Genomic DNA, 16405 nt, shown 5'->3' with positions numbered 1-16405 from the left:
GAGAGCTTGGTTCGCGGAGCTCGTCAACCTTCTCGCGGACGCTCCCTGGCGCCTTCCGGACAGGCCCGATCTGCTGTCCCAGGGTCCGATCTGCCACCCGAATTCTCGGTCGCTCAGTTTAACGGCGTGGCTGTTGAGACCGCGGTTCTAAGAGCGTCCGGCCTTTCGGACCGGGTGATTCACACCATGATTCAGGCTCGGAAGCCTTCGTCTTCCAGGATCTACTACCGCACCTGGAAGGCCTACTTCCGTTGGTGCGAGTCCAACCGCGTTCCGCCTATGGTTTTTTCCCTGCCTTCTCTTTTGGCCTTCCTTCAGGCAGGACTGGATTCGGGCCTGGCTCTTAGTTCCCTGAAGGGTCAGGTCTCTGCGCTTTCCATCCTTTCAGAAGACCTTGGCCTCTCGGCCACAGGTTAAGACCTTCTTTCAGGGGGTAGCCCACGCCGTCCCGCCGTACAGGGCCCCTGTGGAGGCATGGGACCTAAACCTGGTACTGGACGTTCTGAAGGTTTCTCCCTTTGAACCTCTTAGGGAGATTCCTCTATCAGTTTTATCATGGAAGGTAGCCTTTCTTGTGGCCATCACGTCCATTCGCCGCGTTTCCGAGCTGGCGGCCCTGTCTTGCCGTCCTCCGTTTTTGGTCATTCACCAGGACAAGGTGGTTTTCCGGCCCCCACCTTCTTTTCTTCCTAAGGTGGTTTCCACCTTCCACCTCAACGAGGACATCGTTCTACCTTCCTTTTGTCCAGCTCCGACTCATCCTCTGGAGCGATCGTTGAACAAGCTGGACCTTGTCAGGGCTGTGAGGATCTATCTGGACAGAACGTCCACTTTCCGGAAGACGGATTCCTTTTTCGTCATTCCTGATGGCACGCGCAGAGGCCAGCCGGCTTCTAAAGCGACTATTGCTCGATGGATCAGAATGGCAATTTTGGAGGCTTACCGGGTCAAGAACAGAGTGCCCCCTCCTGGGATTAAGGCTCACTCTACCCCGGCAGTCGGCGCCTCCTGGGCGGTGCACCACGGGGCTTCCGCCCTACAGCTGTGCAAAGCGGCAACTTGGTCTTCCATCCACACGTTCGCCAAATTTTACAAGGTCCATACCTACGCATCGGCGGACGCCAGCCTAGGCAGAAGGATCCTGCAGGCGGCAGTGGTGATTCCTCTGACCTGATGGAAGTCTGTTTTTCCCGCCCTTGGGACTGCTTTGGGACGTCCCATGGTTCCTGTGTCCCCCAATGAGAGGCGATAAAGAAAACAGGATTTTTGGTTGCTTACCGTAAAATCTGTTTCTTGAAGCCTCCATTGGGGGACACAGCTCCCTCCCAATGTTTTTGTTATATGTTCTCTGACTGTTCTCACGTTTACAGTTCTCAAGTTTGTGGTTAGGGTTTTTCAACCTTGTTTTTTCTCCTACTGCTTTCTCACTAACTGAAGAGTTTAATGCCAGTCGGTGGGGTGTACACTGCAGAGGAGGAGCTAACTTTTTTATTTGCATAGTGTCAGCCTCCTAGTGGCAGCAGCATACACCTATGGTTCCTGTGTCCCCCAATGGAGGCTTCAAGAAACAGATTTTACGGTAAGCAACCAAAAATCCTGTTTTTTTTGGTTGGGAAATTAAAAGGGTTAAAAGTTGACCAGCAATTTCTCATTTTTTTCTCATCATCACCTGTTGTAGCAGAGCAGATCAAAGTACTGCAGCTTCTAGTCTCCCATGGAGACTATTGAAGCATTCAAAAAGTAAAAAAAAAAATCTAAGTTGAAATCGCCCCCTTTCACCCCATTCAAAATAAAAAATGTAAAAAAAAAATCAAATTATACATTTGGTATTGCCACGTTCAGAATCTCCTGATCTATCAATATTAAAAAAAAAAAAATGAACCCGATTGCTAAACGGGGTAACAAGAAAAAATGTAAATTTAAATTACGTTGTTTTTTTTTTGTCCCCACTGTATTGCAATAAAATGTCATAACGGGTGATCAAAAGATCGTATCTACACCAAAATGATATCAATAAAAACGTCAGCTCGGCACGCAAAAAATAAGCTCTCACCCAACCCCAGATCATGAAAATGGCGCTATTTTTAAACCAAATTTTGGATTTTTTTTTTTCTTCACCACTTAGATAAAGAACCTAGACACTTTTGGTGTCTGAACTCGTAATGACCTAGAGAAAGATAATGGCTGGTCAGTTTTAGCATTTAGTGAACATGGTTAAAAAAAAAAAAAAAAAAAAAAAACTACTGTGGAATTGCACTTTTTTGCATTTTCACCGCACTTGAAATTTTTTTCCCCCCATTTTCCAGTACACAATATGTTAAAACCAATGGTGTCTTTCAAAAGTACAACTTGTCCCGCAAAAAAAAAACAAGCCCTCACATGACCATATTGACCAAAAAGTTATAGCTCTGGGAAGAAGGGGAGCAAAAAAAACGGAAATACCTCTGGCTGTGAAGGTGTTAGACCATGCTCAGAGCATGGTCTAAGAGGCTTCCCATAGCTTGGTGACCTGGGGGTCAATATGGCAATGCTCGGGCTCTTCTGAAGAGAGAGGGAGCCCCCCTCTCCCAGTCTCCTAAATGTAGTGATTGCTGCTCTCAATCGCAGAATTTAGGGGGTTAAATAGCCAGGGTGGGTGGTGCAGTCTCTTACTGCAGAAGCCTGGCAGTTAGCAGCATCTTGCTCTTGCGGTGACCGTGCTGGAGGTCCTGATATTTCAGCACCTCCTGCATAATCCTGTTGTGATCAGTCCATCAGATTGACTGACCGATCACCGCACTGACACCTACTCATGACTTGCTATGTCGTTGGTTGTAAAGTAGTATTTATTATTTATTTATATAGCACCATTGATTCCATGGTGCTGTACATGAGATATACAGATAACAAATATCACTGTAATCACTGTGGTCAGCGCTCATAAGCAAACTAACAATGACAGTCTGATACAGAGGGGAGAGGACCCTGCCCTTGCCGGCTTACATTCTACAGGATGGTAGATATATTTATTCATTAATTGCACCTGATAGGTGCTCAATTAGCCACCATCAATCAGGTGCAATTTATGAATAAATGTTGTATACCATATGACTGACTTTTGGAAGGTTTTTAAACTACTGCTTGTATGCTATGATTAAGGGTAAACTGCACCGAAAACTCTTAGGCCGGTTTCACACGTCAGTGGCTCTGGTACGTGAGGTGACAGTTTCCTCACGTACCGGAGCCACTGACACATGTAGAAACATTAAAATCAATGCATCTGTGCAGATGTCATTGATTTTTTGCGGACCGTGTCTCCGTGTGCCAAACACGGAGACATGTCAGTGTTCGTGGGAGCGCACGGATTACACGGACCCATTAAAGTCAATGGGTCCGTGTAACACACGTACCGCACACGTGTGCCGTGCAGGAGACCGTGCTGTCCCCCCCACTGGTGCTGAAGCCGCGGTTCATATCTTCTCTGCAGCAGCGTTTGCTGTAGAGATGATATGAATAATTGTGTGTAAAATCAAGATCCAGGTCCCCCCCCTCTCCCCCCCCCTGTGATTAAAATACTCACCCGGCTCCCTCGCAGCGTCCTGTCCTGGCCGCACCTTCTACTGTATGGGGCCGCTCATTTACAGTAATGAATATGCGGCTCCATCCCTATGGGAGGTGGAGCCGCATATTCATGACTGTAATCGGCGGCCCCACGTGATCGCTCATACAGTACAAGGAGCGGCCAGGACAGGAAGCAGCGCCAGCCAGCGAGGGAGCTGGGTATTTTAATCACAGGGGGGGCGCACAGGGGGTGGGCACATAGATCTTTATTTTAAACACGATTATTCATATCTTCTCTACAGCAAACGCTGCTGCAGGGAAGATATGAATGGGGCTTCAGCAACAGATGCTGGTGCGTGTGGTACCCAGCACGGTGCTTGTGGTACCCAGTGGGCACACGAGCGCCACACTGATGTGCCACAAACGCACTGGCACACGGACACGGATAATTCCGGTACCGATTTTTTTTTCCGGTACCTGAATTATCTGGACGTGTGAGACTGCCCTTAGGGTGTGTTTCCATGTGGCGTATTACATCAGGATTTGCTGCGGATTGGATGTTGCGTACAGCTGCAGCGTCCAGATGTTACAGCAAAGTGGAGAGGATTTTATGAAATTCCGTCTCCACTATGGGTGCAGGGCTGCATCTGGCGGCCCTGCGTATCCGGACATGCCGCGTGTCTTTACCAACCGCAGCATGTCTATTTATCTTGTGGAGACGCTCAGTCTCTACAGGATAAATAACCTGGTCTGTGAATATGATACGGTGATTTTGCATGTGTTCAATGAACACATCCGGAATCACCGCGGGGTGGCGCTATGGGCAGAGCAGGGTATCGGCTGCGTCCAAAGTGCAACATTTCCTGACCGTAGAAACATAGCCTTAAAGGGGTTTTCCCACGAACAAAAGTTCATTTTAATCAATAGATCGTGGAATAAAAATTTCCACAACTGGATGTGTTAATAAAATGTTCCTGTGCTGAGATAATCTTATAAATGTGACGCTGCTGTGTACTGTGTAATGGCCGTGTCTGACCGTGCAGGAACATGGTCTGATCATACCACAGCTCCTGGGCAGGGGAGGAAACAAAAGAGGATATGGACATTACACCAGGGAATCACAGCTTTCTTTGAGGTAAAACATTGCTTAAGGCTATGTTTCCATGGCGCGTAATCTCTGCACTTTGGACGCAGCTGATACCATGCTCCACCCAAAGTGCCGCCCCCTGTTGTATGCACAGTGACTCCAGATGTGTACGCAGAGTCACAGGATGCGGCCCTGCACCCATAGTGGAGATGGGATTTCATAAAATCCCCTCCACAATGCTGTAACATCTGGATGCTGCGGATTGGACGCTGCGGCTTTACGCAACATCCAATATGCAGCAAATCCTGAAAGAATCCTTAATGTGGAAACATACCCCAAAATAGACAGGTAAATGTTTTACCTCACAGAAAGAATCAGCTATGATCCCATGCTGTAATGTCTGTATACTCTCTTTTGCTTCCTCCCTTGCCCAGGAACTGTGGTATGATCAGACCATGTCTCTGTACAGTCAGACACAGACATTACACAGTACACAGCAGGGGCACATTTATAAGATTATCTCAGGGCAGGAACATTTTATTTAATCCCTTCCTGGTGTGGAACTTATTTTCATTCCAAGATCTAGTGGATAAAATTAACTTTTGTTCGGGGGAAACCCCTTTGTGCGAGGTCTATATATTTCCAGTTTGTGGAGCCACATTGGTTTTGGGTTTCCCATAATTTTGTAGTAATATCAAAGGTTTTAGGGTATGTGCACACGTTGCAGTTTTGGCTGTGGATCCGCAGCCGATTTGACGCTCTGAATTCGCAGCAGTTTTCCATGCGTTGTACAGTACCATGCAAACCTATGTCAAACCAAATCCGCAGTGCACATGCTGCGGAAACACTGCGGTTTATTTTCCGCAGCATGTCAATTCTTTGTGCAGATTCCGCAGCGTTTTACACTTGTTCCATAATTGGAATACCCAGGTGTAAAAACGCATGTGAAATCCGCACAAAATCCATGGTAAATCCACAGGTAAAACGCAGGGCATTTTACCTGCAGATTTTTCAGAATCCGCAACGTGTGCACATACCCTTAGACACTCCAAAAACTATCAAGTCGATGATTCTTAGCACCCATCCACAAAATAGGTAATAAATGTGGGATCGCTGGGACTTTCACCGATCACAAAAATTGGGGTCCTGAGAACTCTGAATGGGGTAGTACTTGATCTTTGCCAAAGTCCAAGTGAGCAAACTGAGACTTACTGTCTCCATTAACCGGAGCAACACCTTGCCTGCCCCAGACACTACATTCAAACTCCCCCAGGCTGCAGTCATGTTGGTGGAGGTCTCAGTGGTTAGAACCCCAACGATCACACATCACATTTTCTGTCTTAGGTGACGAATTAAATTAGTGGGAAAACGTCTATCATAGAATTAGTCAACTTTAGGCCTCATTCAGCCATCTGTTTCATTTACGTGTTCTATCTGTACACAGATTATAATCTATGGAGCTGTTCACGTTTGTTTTTGCAGACTTTTTAGACATGTCTGGTTTTTGAACCATGTCATGGATCAAAACTGCCCATATAAAAGTCTGCTGTGAAAAAGCTGACAGCTCAGATACCAGCCTTGTGCTGTCTGTTTTTAACACTGCAATGGATATTTCCAATGTTTTTCTTAATTTTTTTGTATTTGAAAATCTAATTTTTTTGCGTATAAGAAAAATCAGACTTTTGAACGAGGCCTCAATCATACAGGACTCCAGTAAAGACGCTTCCATCAGCGCTGAGTACAACATACAGTAAATCACAATAGCTAGAAGCAGCATTCAAATCAGAAAATCTGTTTAGAAAAAGCCTTGAGCCACGTTCACATCTAGTATTTGACATCAGTATTTAAGCCAAAATTTTAGCCAAACAATCAGAGGAAAAGTTTAATAAATACATAAGTGGTGACGTGTTTCTATCACCCACTCCTGATTCTGGCTTACAAATGCCGATGTGTAATACTAAAAGTGTGAATGTGGCCTTAGAGCTGCTTTCTAGTACCAGAGGCACTATTTTTCATTATGATACAGCTCTGCAGCTTGTTGGAAATGTACAAAAGACTATTATTATTATAATACATTTTATAGCGCCATTTATTCCATGGCGCTTTACATGTGAAAAGGGGGCAAATATAGACAAATACAATAAACATGAGCAAAAAAACAAGGCACTAAGGGGTACAGAAGGAGGGAGGACCCTGCCCGCGGGGGCTCAGTCTGCAGGGGATGGGTGAGGATACACTAGGAGAGGGTAGAGCTGGTCGTGCGGCGGTTCAGTAGGTTGAGGATCACTGCAGGCTGAAGGTTTGTCTGAAGAGGTGAGTCTTCAGGTTCTTTTTGAAGGTTTCTATGGTAGGCGAGAATCTGATGTGTTGGGGTAGAGAGTTCCAGAGTAGGGGGGAAGCACGGGAGAAGTCTTGGATGCGGTTGTGGGAAGAAGAGATAAGAGGGGAGTAGAGAAGGAGATCTTGTGAGGATCGAAGGTTGCGTGTAGGTAAGTACTGGGAGACCATGTCACAGATGTATGGAGAAGACTGGTTGTGGATTGCTTTGTATGTCATAGTAAGGGTTTTGAACTGTAGCCTGTGGACGATAGGAAGCCAGTGAAGGGCTTGGCATAGGGGAGAAGCTGGGGAATAGCGGGGAGATGGGTAGATTAGTTGGGCAGCAGAGTGTAGGATGGATTGGAGTGGTGCTAGAGGGGAGGCCAGAGAGTAGGAGGTATACTGCAAACCGTGGGGTTCTATGAGCTGTCCCAGGCCGAGAAGAGTAGGGGTTCCAGAACTGAGCCTTGAGGGACACCGATAGACAAGGGGCGAGGTAAGGAGGTGGTGTTGGAAAGGGAGACACTGAAAGTTTGGTCTGTTAGATATTATGAGATCCAGGATAGGGCCCAGACTGTGATGCCAAGAGATGATAATCTGTAGCAGGAGGGAATGGTCCACAGTGTCAAAGGCAGAAGACAGGTCCAGGAAAAGGAGGACAGTAGTGTCGCTTGCTCTTGGCGGTTATTAGGTCATTGGTCACTTTAGTTAGGGCAGTTTCAGTTGAGTGATGGGGTCGGAAGCCAGATTGTAACCGGTCAAAGAGGGAGCAGGAGGAGAGGTGGGAGGACAGTTCAAGATGGACCTACTGTTCCAGTAGTTTTGAGGCATAAGGGAGAAGAGATATTGGGTGATAGGGAAGAGGGAGGAGGGGGACGGAGTAGAGAATTGAAAGTGTTAAGGCTGTTTAGGGTTGTGAGACAGGGAGGACAAGAGAGATGAGAAGTTTGTTTTGCGGCAGTGAGCGTGGACTTGAAGCTGGCGAGGGACTGCTTGTCTGCGATGAAGTGCTCGGCAGAGTGGGATCACTTCCATCTCCGCTCAGCGACCCTGGAAGCCCGTCTCAGTTCTTTAGTCAGGCTGGGCAGCCAGGGCTGTCTGTAGATTGTATGATTTTTGCTATGCAGGAGGGGGGTGGCAGAATCGAGTGTAGCTGTTATTGTAGTGTTTTAAAAAGTGGTAGCAGCATCTGTGTCATGTAAGGAAGCTATGTCTAAGAGGGAGAAGGGACTCTGAGTGATTGTAAATTGAGGTGTTTGGAATTTCTGCAAGGGTGAGCGAGTTTGTGGAGTGGGGGTTACGCACTAAGAGAGGAGAGGGAAGAGAACGTCAGTAGGTTGTGGTCAGACAGGGGGAGGGGTGAATTAGTAAAATTAGTAAGGGAAGAGAATCTGGTAAAGATAAGGTCTAGTGTGTGACCATCTTTGTGAGTGGCCCCAGAAGACCATTGAGTGAGGCCGAAGGAGAGGCAGTAAGCAATAAAAGTTTAGAGGCAGCTGAGGTGGAAGTGTCAATGGGGATATTGAAGTCACCCATGATGATAGTGGGGATGTTAGCAGAGAGGAAATGAAGTAGCCAGGTGGTGAAGTGGTCGAGAAAGGTGGAGATGGCTAGTTCTGGAGGGCGGTAGATGACAGCCAGCTGGAGGTTGGAGGGGGAATAGATGCGGACGGAGTGCACCTCAAACGAGGGAAGAGTAGCGGAGGGTGGTAGTGGAGTGAAGGAGCAGGTGGTGGACAAGAGCAAGCCAATTCGTCCACCAAATTTGTTGCTGGGGCCAGGGGTGTGAGAGAGGTGGAATCTGCCATAGGAAAGTGCAGCTGGAGAGGCTGAGTCAGAGGGGGTGAGCCAGGTTTCAGTGATGCCGAGGAAGAAGAGTTTGTTAGTGATGAAGAGGTCATGGATAAATGGCAGTTTGTTGAAGACAGAGCGTGCGTTCCATAGTGCTCCAGGTAGGGGGACCGGGGGAGTGGGGGCTGGATGAATGGATATGAGGTTATCATGGTTAGAAAAACGTGTAGAGGATCGTGGCAGGGGGTTAGAAATGTGTGGGGATGTGTTGAGGAGGGCAAGGATTTGGGGATACGTCACCAGCGATGAGGAGTAGCAGACAGAGCGTTAGAAGGTGGGAGCAGGATAGGACATGATCAAAATGAGAATGCTTGGTCTGGGGGAAAATGTGTGTAAATGGGTTAGTAACTGGCTTAGTGATAGAAAGCAGAGGGTGGTTATAAATGGTATAGTCTCTAACTGGGTCGCTGTGACCAGTGGGGTACCGCAGGGGTCAGTATTGGGACCTGTTCTCTTCAACATATTCATTAATGATCTGGTAGAAGGTTTACACAGTAAAATATCGATATTTGCAGATGATACAAAACTATGTAAAGCAGTTAATACAAGAGAAGATAGTATTCTGCTACAGATGGATCTGGATAAGTTGGAAACTTGGGCTGAAAGGTGGCAGATGAGGTTTAACAATGATAAATGTAAGGTTATACACATGGGAAGAAGGAATCAATGTCACCATTACACACTGAATGGGAAACCACTGGGTAAATCTGACAGGGAGAAGGACTTGGGGATCCTAGTTAATGATAAACTTACCTGGAGCAGCCAGTGCCAGGCAGCAGCTGCCAAGGCAAACAGGATCATGGGGTGCATTAAAAGAGGTCTGGATACACATGATGAGAGCATTATAATGCCTCTGTACAAATCCCTAGTTAGACCGCACATGGAGTACTGTGTCCAGTTTTGGGCACCGGTGCTCAGGAAGGATATAATGGAACTAGAGAGAGTACAAAGGAGGGCAACAAAATTAATAAAGGGGATGGGAGAACTACAATACCCAGATAGATTAGCGAAATTAGGATTATTTAGTCTAGAAAAAAGACGACTGAGGGGCAATCTAATAACCATGTATAAGTATATAAGGGGACAATACAAATATCTCGCTGAGGATCTGTTTATACCAAGGAAGGTGACGGGCACAAGGGGGCATTCTTTGCGTCTGGAGGAGAGAAGGTTTTTCCACCAACATAGAAGAGGATTCTTTACTGTTAGGGCAGTGAGAATCTGGAATTGCTTGCCTGAGGAGGTGGTGATGGCGAACTCAGTCGAGGGATTCAAGAGAGGCCTGGATGTCTTCCTGGAGCAGAACAATATTGTATCATACAATTAGGTTCTGTAGAAGGACGTAGATCTGGGGATTTATTATGATGGAATATAGGCTGAACTGGATGGACAAATGTCTTTTTTCGGCCTTACTAACTATGTTACTATGTTACTATGTATGATGAGGCCTTGTGTGTCTGGAGAAAGAGGATTGTATGTGGAGGATCAGCTGTGAGGAGGAGGTGAGATGGCTGGGGAGGATGGATGGTGAAATTACTAATTCCTTACTAGGTTTGGGATTACAGGGGGTAGGAAAAATAGAGTAGTATAGGTGTGAAAGAGAAAAGAAACCAAAACATGGTAGTGGCTTGATATTCCGTCACCTTACAGTCAAATTCCAGTCCAGTTCAAGTCTAATTCAAAGTATAGTAAAGAACAGTAATTAGAAATCTGTAATTTGAAAGACACATGGATCAGACTAAAATCTTGCTCAGACTCCTGGGTCTGAATATATCCCCAGCTATGGGCAATCAGGTGTGAATGAGGAGGTGGGTGGGTATGGCCAGACCAGATGTAGAGAGTTAAGCAAAGGTCATAAAGAGGGAGGGGTTGGAGTGACCACTCAAAGATATGCCAGAATAACAAAATGAGGGACATGAAACAGGTCATGGAAACAAGATGATAGGTAAGAAAGCATACCACAAAAAGAATATATGTGCTGCACATAGACACTCAGATGCCAGGGAAACCATAGAAAATCAATGCAAGTGAAGCGAATTATAACTTGGCTTCTTAGCTTTAGTACCAAGTTCTGAGTTTAACGTTTCTTTTTTTTCTTCTTCTAGTTGTACACAATTTACCTTCTGCATTCAGGGCAATATGACCCTTCCCCAGCATTTATCACTTGCCGATACTCCGATCTTGAACGTTTGAGAAAAAGCCTGCGCTCTCACTATCCTGATGAGATGACTTCGGTCTCCTTCCCTCACAAGCGCTTGCACAAGAACTTCACAGCTGAGACCATAGCAAAACGTAGTCGTGCCTTTGAACAGTTCCTGTGTTATCTGTCCTCGGTGCCCACTCTGAGACAGTCTCCAGAATTCCTGGGATTCTTCTATTTACATGACATGCAGAAAGCGCAGCATCTTACATGCACAGGCTTATATCAACTGGCATTACCCCTATGGATGAACTGTTGGAGGCTACAGGAAAAGCTTTGTCCAATAGGTCCCTCCACTCACAGACTACTTGTACTTGCCGGACTGGTGGTTTGCCACCAAGAGATGGATTCACTAGCAGATGCCCAAGCATTCAGCGAGCGAGCGGTTGTGCTTTTCCGAGATGCACAAGAGCAGAATGTACCTTTTTTCATTTCTTTCCTACAAGCTCACATACAGTTATCATGGAGAGTAGGGGTGGACAAGAGAAGTTCTGAAGCTGCACTACTGAGGCTGCATGAGGCTGGACACACCACCCACAACGCTCCCACGCTGAAAGAGATGCTCATCAGAGAGACAAATGATATAACTACGTAGAGGTGGCCATATTGGTTCAGGCTGCTCATCACCAGGAAGCACAAAGGCGGAACAACTGAAAACAACATCACTAATCTTGCCTGAAAATGAACAACTTTAGTCAAAAGCAACAAATAATTTGCACTAAATGCCTTTTCAGGCTTCATAGAACTCTATTTTGGATATTCAAGGTGAACTTGTACAAATTGTCACATTTAAGGGAAGTCTACAAGGACAGAAGTTGGGTTATGCCCTCCTATGTATTCCATGGTGCCTTAGCCTGAAAATGTTGAGTGTGCAATGACCAAATCATCTTTGGGCCAGTGCAGACCAGAAACTGGTCAGTGGGGGGAAAGGGAAGCAGGCAGCTCCTGCACTTGTTTTTATAACGTTTTGTGGACATTACTTTTTATTTTTATATGGATGACAACCCTAGCCCTATGGATCAAGGGCATTTTACATGGGGAAAATGACAGACTCCACAAGCTCTTCAATAATTAGAATAAATTTATTAAAATATTTGTCTGCTATTTACAATTAAGAGGACAAGATCCATGCTGCCGGAGCAGCATCTGAAGATCTAGACATGTCAGAAATGCATTATTCATCATTACAAGAATTAGACTGCTGTATTCTGCAGATATACCATGGGTTCAGAGTTTACTAGTGGGAGGATTCTGCCTTACACGAAAGACACCCTCCTGTGCACATGACACAGCCAGCACTCCATCTCTTCTCCAGAGGCGTCCATGCACCAGTCCCCGGCAGTTGCCTGTTACAAGAGACATGTAAATTAGAACAGTACTGTATACTTATACTATAGCCTGTGTTATGGCATTAGAAAATAATCCATAGAATATGTATTTCTGGGAACAGGGTCAGCCATTGCATATTCCCACAGTAAGGAGCTTTAGTAAATTGGAAGTAAAGGAAAATTTGAGCATCTGCCTAACAATTTTTTAGAGAATCCTTTGAAAAGGGGATATTTTTAGTTTTTTTTTTTTTTTAATAAAGGCACAAACCTTGCCATAGCAGTGCCAATGCAGCATCTAACAATTATGTCCCTTCTTGTATTCCTTGTGATTTTAATACTTCCAATATTTTGGGCAATTAGAGGCAATTTATTGTATGGCGGCGTTAACACTTGGCATGTTTTTTAAAGCAGAAAAATCCTGCAGATATGCCATGTATTCACAGGAAATATATAATAAGGGTGTTCTATACATTGTGAATTTCAGATGCATAATTTTATTGCACATGTCAAATGTGATAATTCCACAGTGCAAATCTAGGACTTTCTCTTTTACTGCAAAATTACTGTTGCAAATTTTATGGTGTATTTTTACATAGATTAATCTACCTTTAAAGCAGGTATCACTTAAGCTAAGTGCATATTGGGCCTGAGCTTTCAACCTGAAGTATGTCTGTTTTTACTAACATACCCTTTCCATAGTCCTCAATTGGCAGGGGAGTTGTCCATTTCTTGTACCCAATAAAATAAAGCTTACACTCCCCTCCCGAGCTGGGCTCTCATGTGGTTGTTGTGTCGTAATCCCAGCGCCCAATTAGTGCTGGTGCTGTTCCCACCTATGCACAAACTAAACAAGATGAAGTCCGGGCTGCAGCTAATCAGACTTCCGCTTCATGGTCAGTTTGTCAGAAGGCGGGGACAGTGACGCCACCACTGACTGTGCGCCGGCACCATGTGTCATGGAACTGCACAAGTGCCGACACTGTGGGAACAGAACCGGCATGGGAGGAGAGTATAAGCTTTATTTTATTGGGACCAAGTGTGGGGTATGAGAAGGGGGTGTCCAACTAATGAGCAACCCCTTTTAGGATTCCATTGGGCCGGCAGACATCTGTGTATTATTATTGAACTTTGTAGGGAAGCACAGCTGCTTGCACTTTTCTAGATGGCAGGCTATTGCAAAATAATGAACACCGTGCGATATCTACAGTGGGGCAAAAAAGTATTTAGTCAGTCAGCAATAGTGCAAGTTCCACCACTTAAAAAGATGAGAGGCGTCTGTAATTTACATCATAGGTAGACCTCAACTATGGGAGACAAACTGAGGAAAAAAAATCCAGAAAATCACATTGTCTGTTTTTTTAACATTTTATTTGCATATTATGGTGGAAAATAAGTATTTGGTCAGAAACAAAATTTCATCTCAATACTTTGTAATATATACTTTGTTGGCAATGACAGAGGTCAAACGTTTTCTGTAAGTCTTCACAAGGTTGCCACACACTGTTGTTGGTATGTTGGCCCATTCCTCCATGCAGATCTCCTCTAGAGCAGTGATGTTTTTGGCTTTTCGCTTGGCAACACGGACTTTCAACTCCCTCCAAAGGTTTTCTATAGGGTTGAGATCTGGAGACTGGCTAGGCCACTCCAGGACCTTGAAATGCTTCTTACGAAGCCACTCCTTCGTTGCCCTGGCGGTGTGCTTTGGATCATTGTCATGTTGAAAGACCCAGCCACGTTTCATCTTCAATGCCCTTGCTGATGGAAGGAGGTTTGCACTCAAAATCTCACGATACATGGCCCCATTCATTCTTTCATGTACCCGGATCAGTCGTCCTGGCCCCTTTGCAGAGAAACAGCCCCAAAGCATGATGTTTCCACCACCATGCTTTACAGTAGGTATGGTGTTTGATGGATGCAACTCAGTATTCTTTTTCCTCCAAACACGACAAGTTGTGTTTCTACCAAACAGTTCCAGTTTGGTTTCATCAGACCATAGGACATTCTCCCAAAACTCCTTTGGATCATCCAAATGCTCTCTAGCAAACTTCAGACGGGCCCGGACATGTACTGGCTTAAGCAGTGGGACACGTCTGGCACTGCAGGATCTGAGTCCATGGTGGAGTAGTGTGTTACTTATGGTAGGCCTTGTTACATTGGTCCCAGCTCTCTGCAGTTCATTCACTAAGTCCTGGGATTTTTGCTCACCGTTCTTGTGATCATTCTGACCCCACAGGGTGGGATTTTGCGTGGAGCCCCAGATCGAGGGAGATTATCAGTGGTCTTGTATGTCTTCCATTTTCTAATTATTGCTCCCACTGTTGATTTCTTCACTCCAAGCTGGTTGGCTATTGCAGATTCAGTCTTCCCAGCCTGGTGCAGGGCTACAATTTTGTTTCTGGTGTCCTTTGACAGCTCTTTGGTCTTCACCATAGTAGAGTTTGGAGTCAGACTGTTTGAGGGTGTGCACAGGTGTCTTTTTATACTGATAACAAGTTTAAACAGGTGCCATTACTACAGGTAATGAGTGGAGGAAAGAGGAGACTCTTAAAGAAGAAGTTACAGGTCTGTGAGAGCCAGAAATCTTGATTGTTTGTTTCTGACCAAATACTTATTTTCCACCATAATATGCAAATAAAATGTAAAAAAGACAGACAATGTGATTTTCTGGATTTTTTTTTCTCAGTTTGTCTCCCATAGTTGAGGTCTACCTATGATGTAAATTACAGACGCCTCTCATCTTTTTAAGTGGTGGAACTTGCACTATTGCTGACTGACTAAATACTTTTTTGCCCCACTGTATGTGGAGGAGGGGGGTTTGGGGTAGCAATAGCTCCCTGCTGGACAGATAGCTAGGCATCCAGCCAGTGAGCGTGGCCACTGCATACGCTCAGGAGCTTTATCCTGACTGTGGCCAGTAATGCAGTGTGCAAATAATCCTAATTAGTCCAATTTGGTCCAAAGGTGAAATGTGACCACGATTCTGTTGGCCACAATACTGAAGGATTCCTATGGGGGAAGTTACAAGAGAAGTAGTAGGCCTAGTATAATATATATACTGTGGCCCAGATTCAGACTGGTGTTTTGAACAGTGGTCTTATTAAAGGAAGTGTTAGAGCAAGACGTTCCAAATTTAAAGGGACTCTGTCACCTGAATTTGGCGGGACTGGTTTTGGGTCATATGGGCGGAGTTTTCGGGTGTTTGATTCACCCTTTCCTTACCCGCTGGCTGCAATATTGGATTGAAGTTCATTCTCTGTCCTCCGTAGTACACGCCTGCACAAGGCAAGATTGCTTTGCGCAGGCGTGTACTATGGAGGACAGAGAATGAACTTCAATCCAATATTGCAGCCAGCGGGTAAGGAAAGGGTGAATCAAACACCCGAAAACTCCGCCCATATGACCCAAAACCAGTCCCGCCAAATTCAGGTGACAGAGTCCCTTTAATTAAAAGGCAATGCATTTGGCACATCGTTCAACCCCCATGCACCACGGTTAGAAATGTTTACGTTTTACTCCACTTTAAGTTCTGAACATTTCTTGGGAGTACTTGTCCAGGCCTGGACAGGGGCTGCTTGGGACTTTTGTTTTGTATTTTCTATTGCCACACTCACCTGCCCAGTGGCTTTCGCATTCATAAAGCATCCATTCATCTGCCCTGAATGGAGCATGGAACCACATGGAGTGATCAAGTGAGGCCATAAATTTCATTTGAAGCTGAAGATAAGGAAGTATTGCGGTTCCCAGGAAAGAATAGTCTGAAATATAGGCAGCTACGCAGCAGTGCAATCTCATGTCATCCGGACCTAAGACGCAGGGTAAGAGATTCAAGGGAGAGGGAAAAAAGCCAATGTTTTTAGGATTTAATCATGTAGTTTTATGTCAGCAATTAAGTACATTGCTTTTTACTGTATTTATATAAAATGATAGACCATGGATAAAGCATTTATAAGCAGATTCTAAAACCAACATTTTATAAATAAAAGATGGATAATTCTGGTTTTAACCTATTAATTCCACACCTTTCCCAGACATGCTAGAGAATGAAGGCAAGGTTCATTAACGGAGCACTCTGGCAAAATT

At 45.2% G+C, this 16405-nt stretch overlaps 2 protein-coding genes across 4 annotated transcripts in view; one reads left to right on the top strand and one right to left on the bottom strand.

Moving 5' to 3' along the window:
- The window catches only part of SNX21 (sorting nexin family member 21), a 57322-nt gene extending 44745 nt beyond the window's left edge, over window positions 1-12577 (top strand). For all 3 annotated transcript variants that reach the window (XM_069752211.1, XM_069752213.1, XM_069752212.1), the window contains exon 4: window positions 10903-12577. In XM_069752211.1, the coding sequence (XP_069608312.1) occupies window positions 10903-11592 (690 nt within the window). In that variant the 3' untranslated portion in view covers window positions 11593-12577. The remainder of the gene's footprint in view (window positions 1-10902) is intronic.
- ACOT8 (acyl-CoA thioesterase 8) overlaps window positions 12061-16405 on the bottom strand; it is a 28146-nt gene continuing 23801 nt past the window's right edge. Inside the window, exons 5-6 of the mRNA XM_069752214.1 lie at window positions 15937-16128; window positions 12061-12343 (exon numbers count right to left, since the gene is read on the bottom strand). Of these exons, the coding sequence (XP_069608315.1) occupies window positions 12225-12343; window positions 15937-16128 (311 nt within the window). The 3' untranslated portion in view covers window positions 12061-12224. The remainder of the gene's footprint in view (window positions 12344-15936; window positions 16129-16405) is intronic.

Source organism: Ranitomeya imitator, chromosome 2 (assembly GCF_032444005.1).
Source record: "Ranitomeya imitator isolate aRanImi1 chromosome 2, aRanImi1.pri, whole genome shotgun sequence".
Lineage (NCBI taxonomy): Eukaryota > Metazoa > Chordata > Amphibia > Anura > Dendrobatidae > Ranitomeya > Ranitomeya imitator.
The sequence above is the reverse complement of the archived record's forward strand: the minus strand, read 5'-3'. Positions and strand labels throughout refer to the sequence as shown.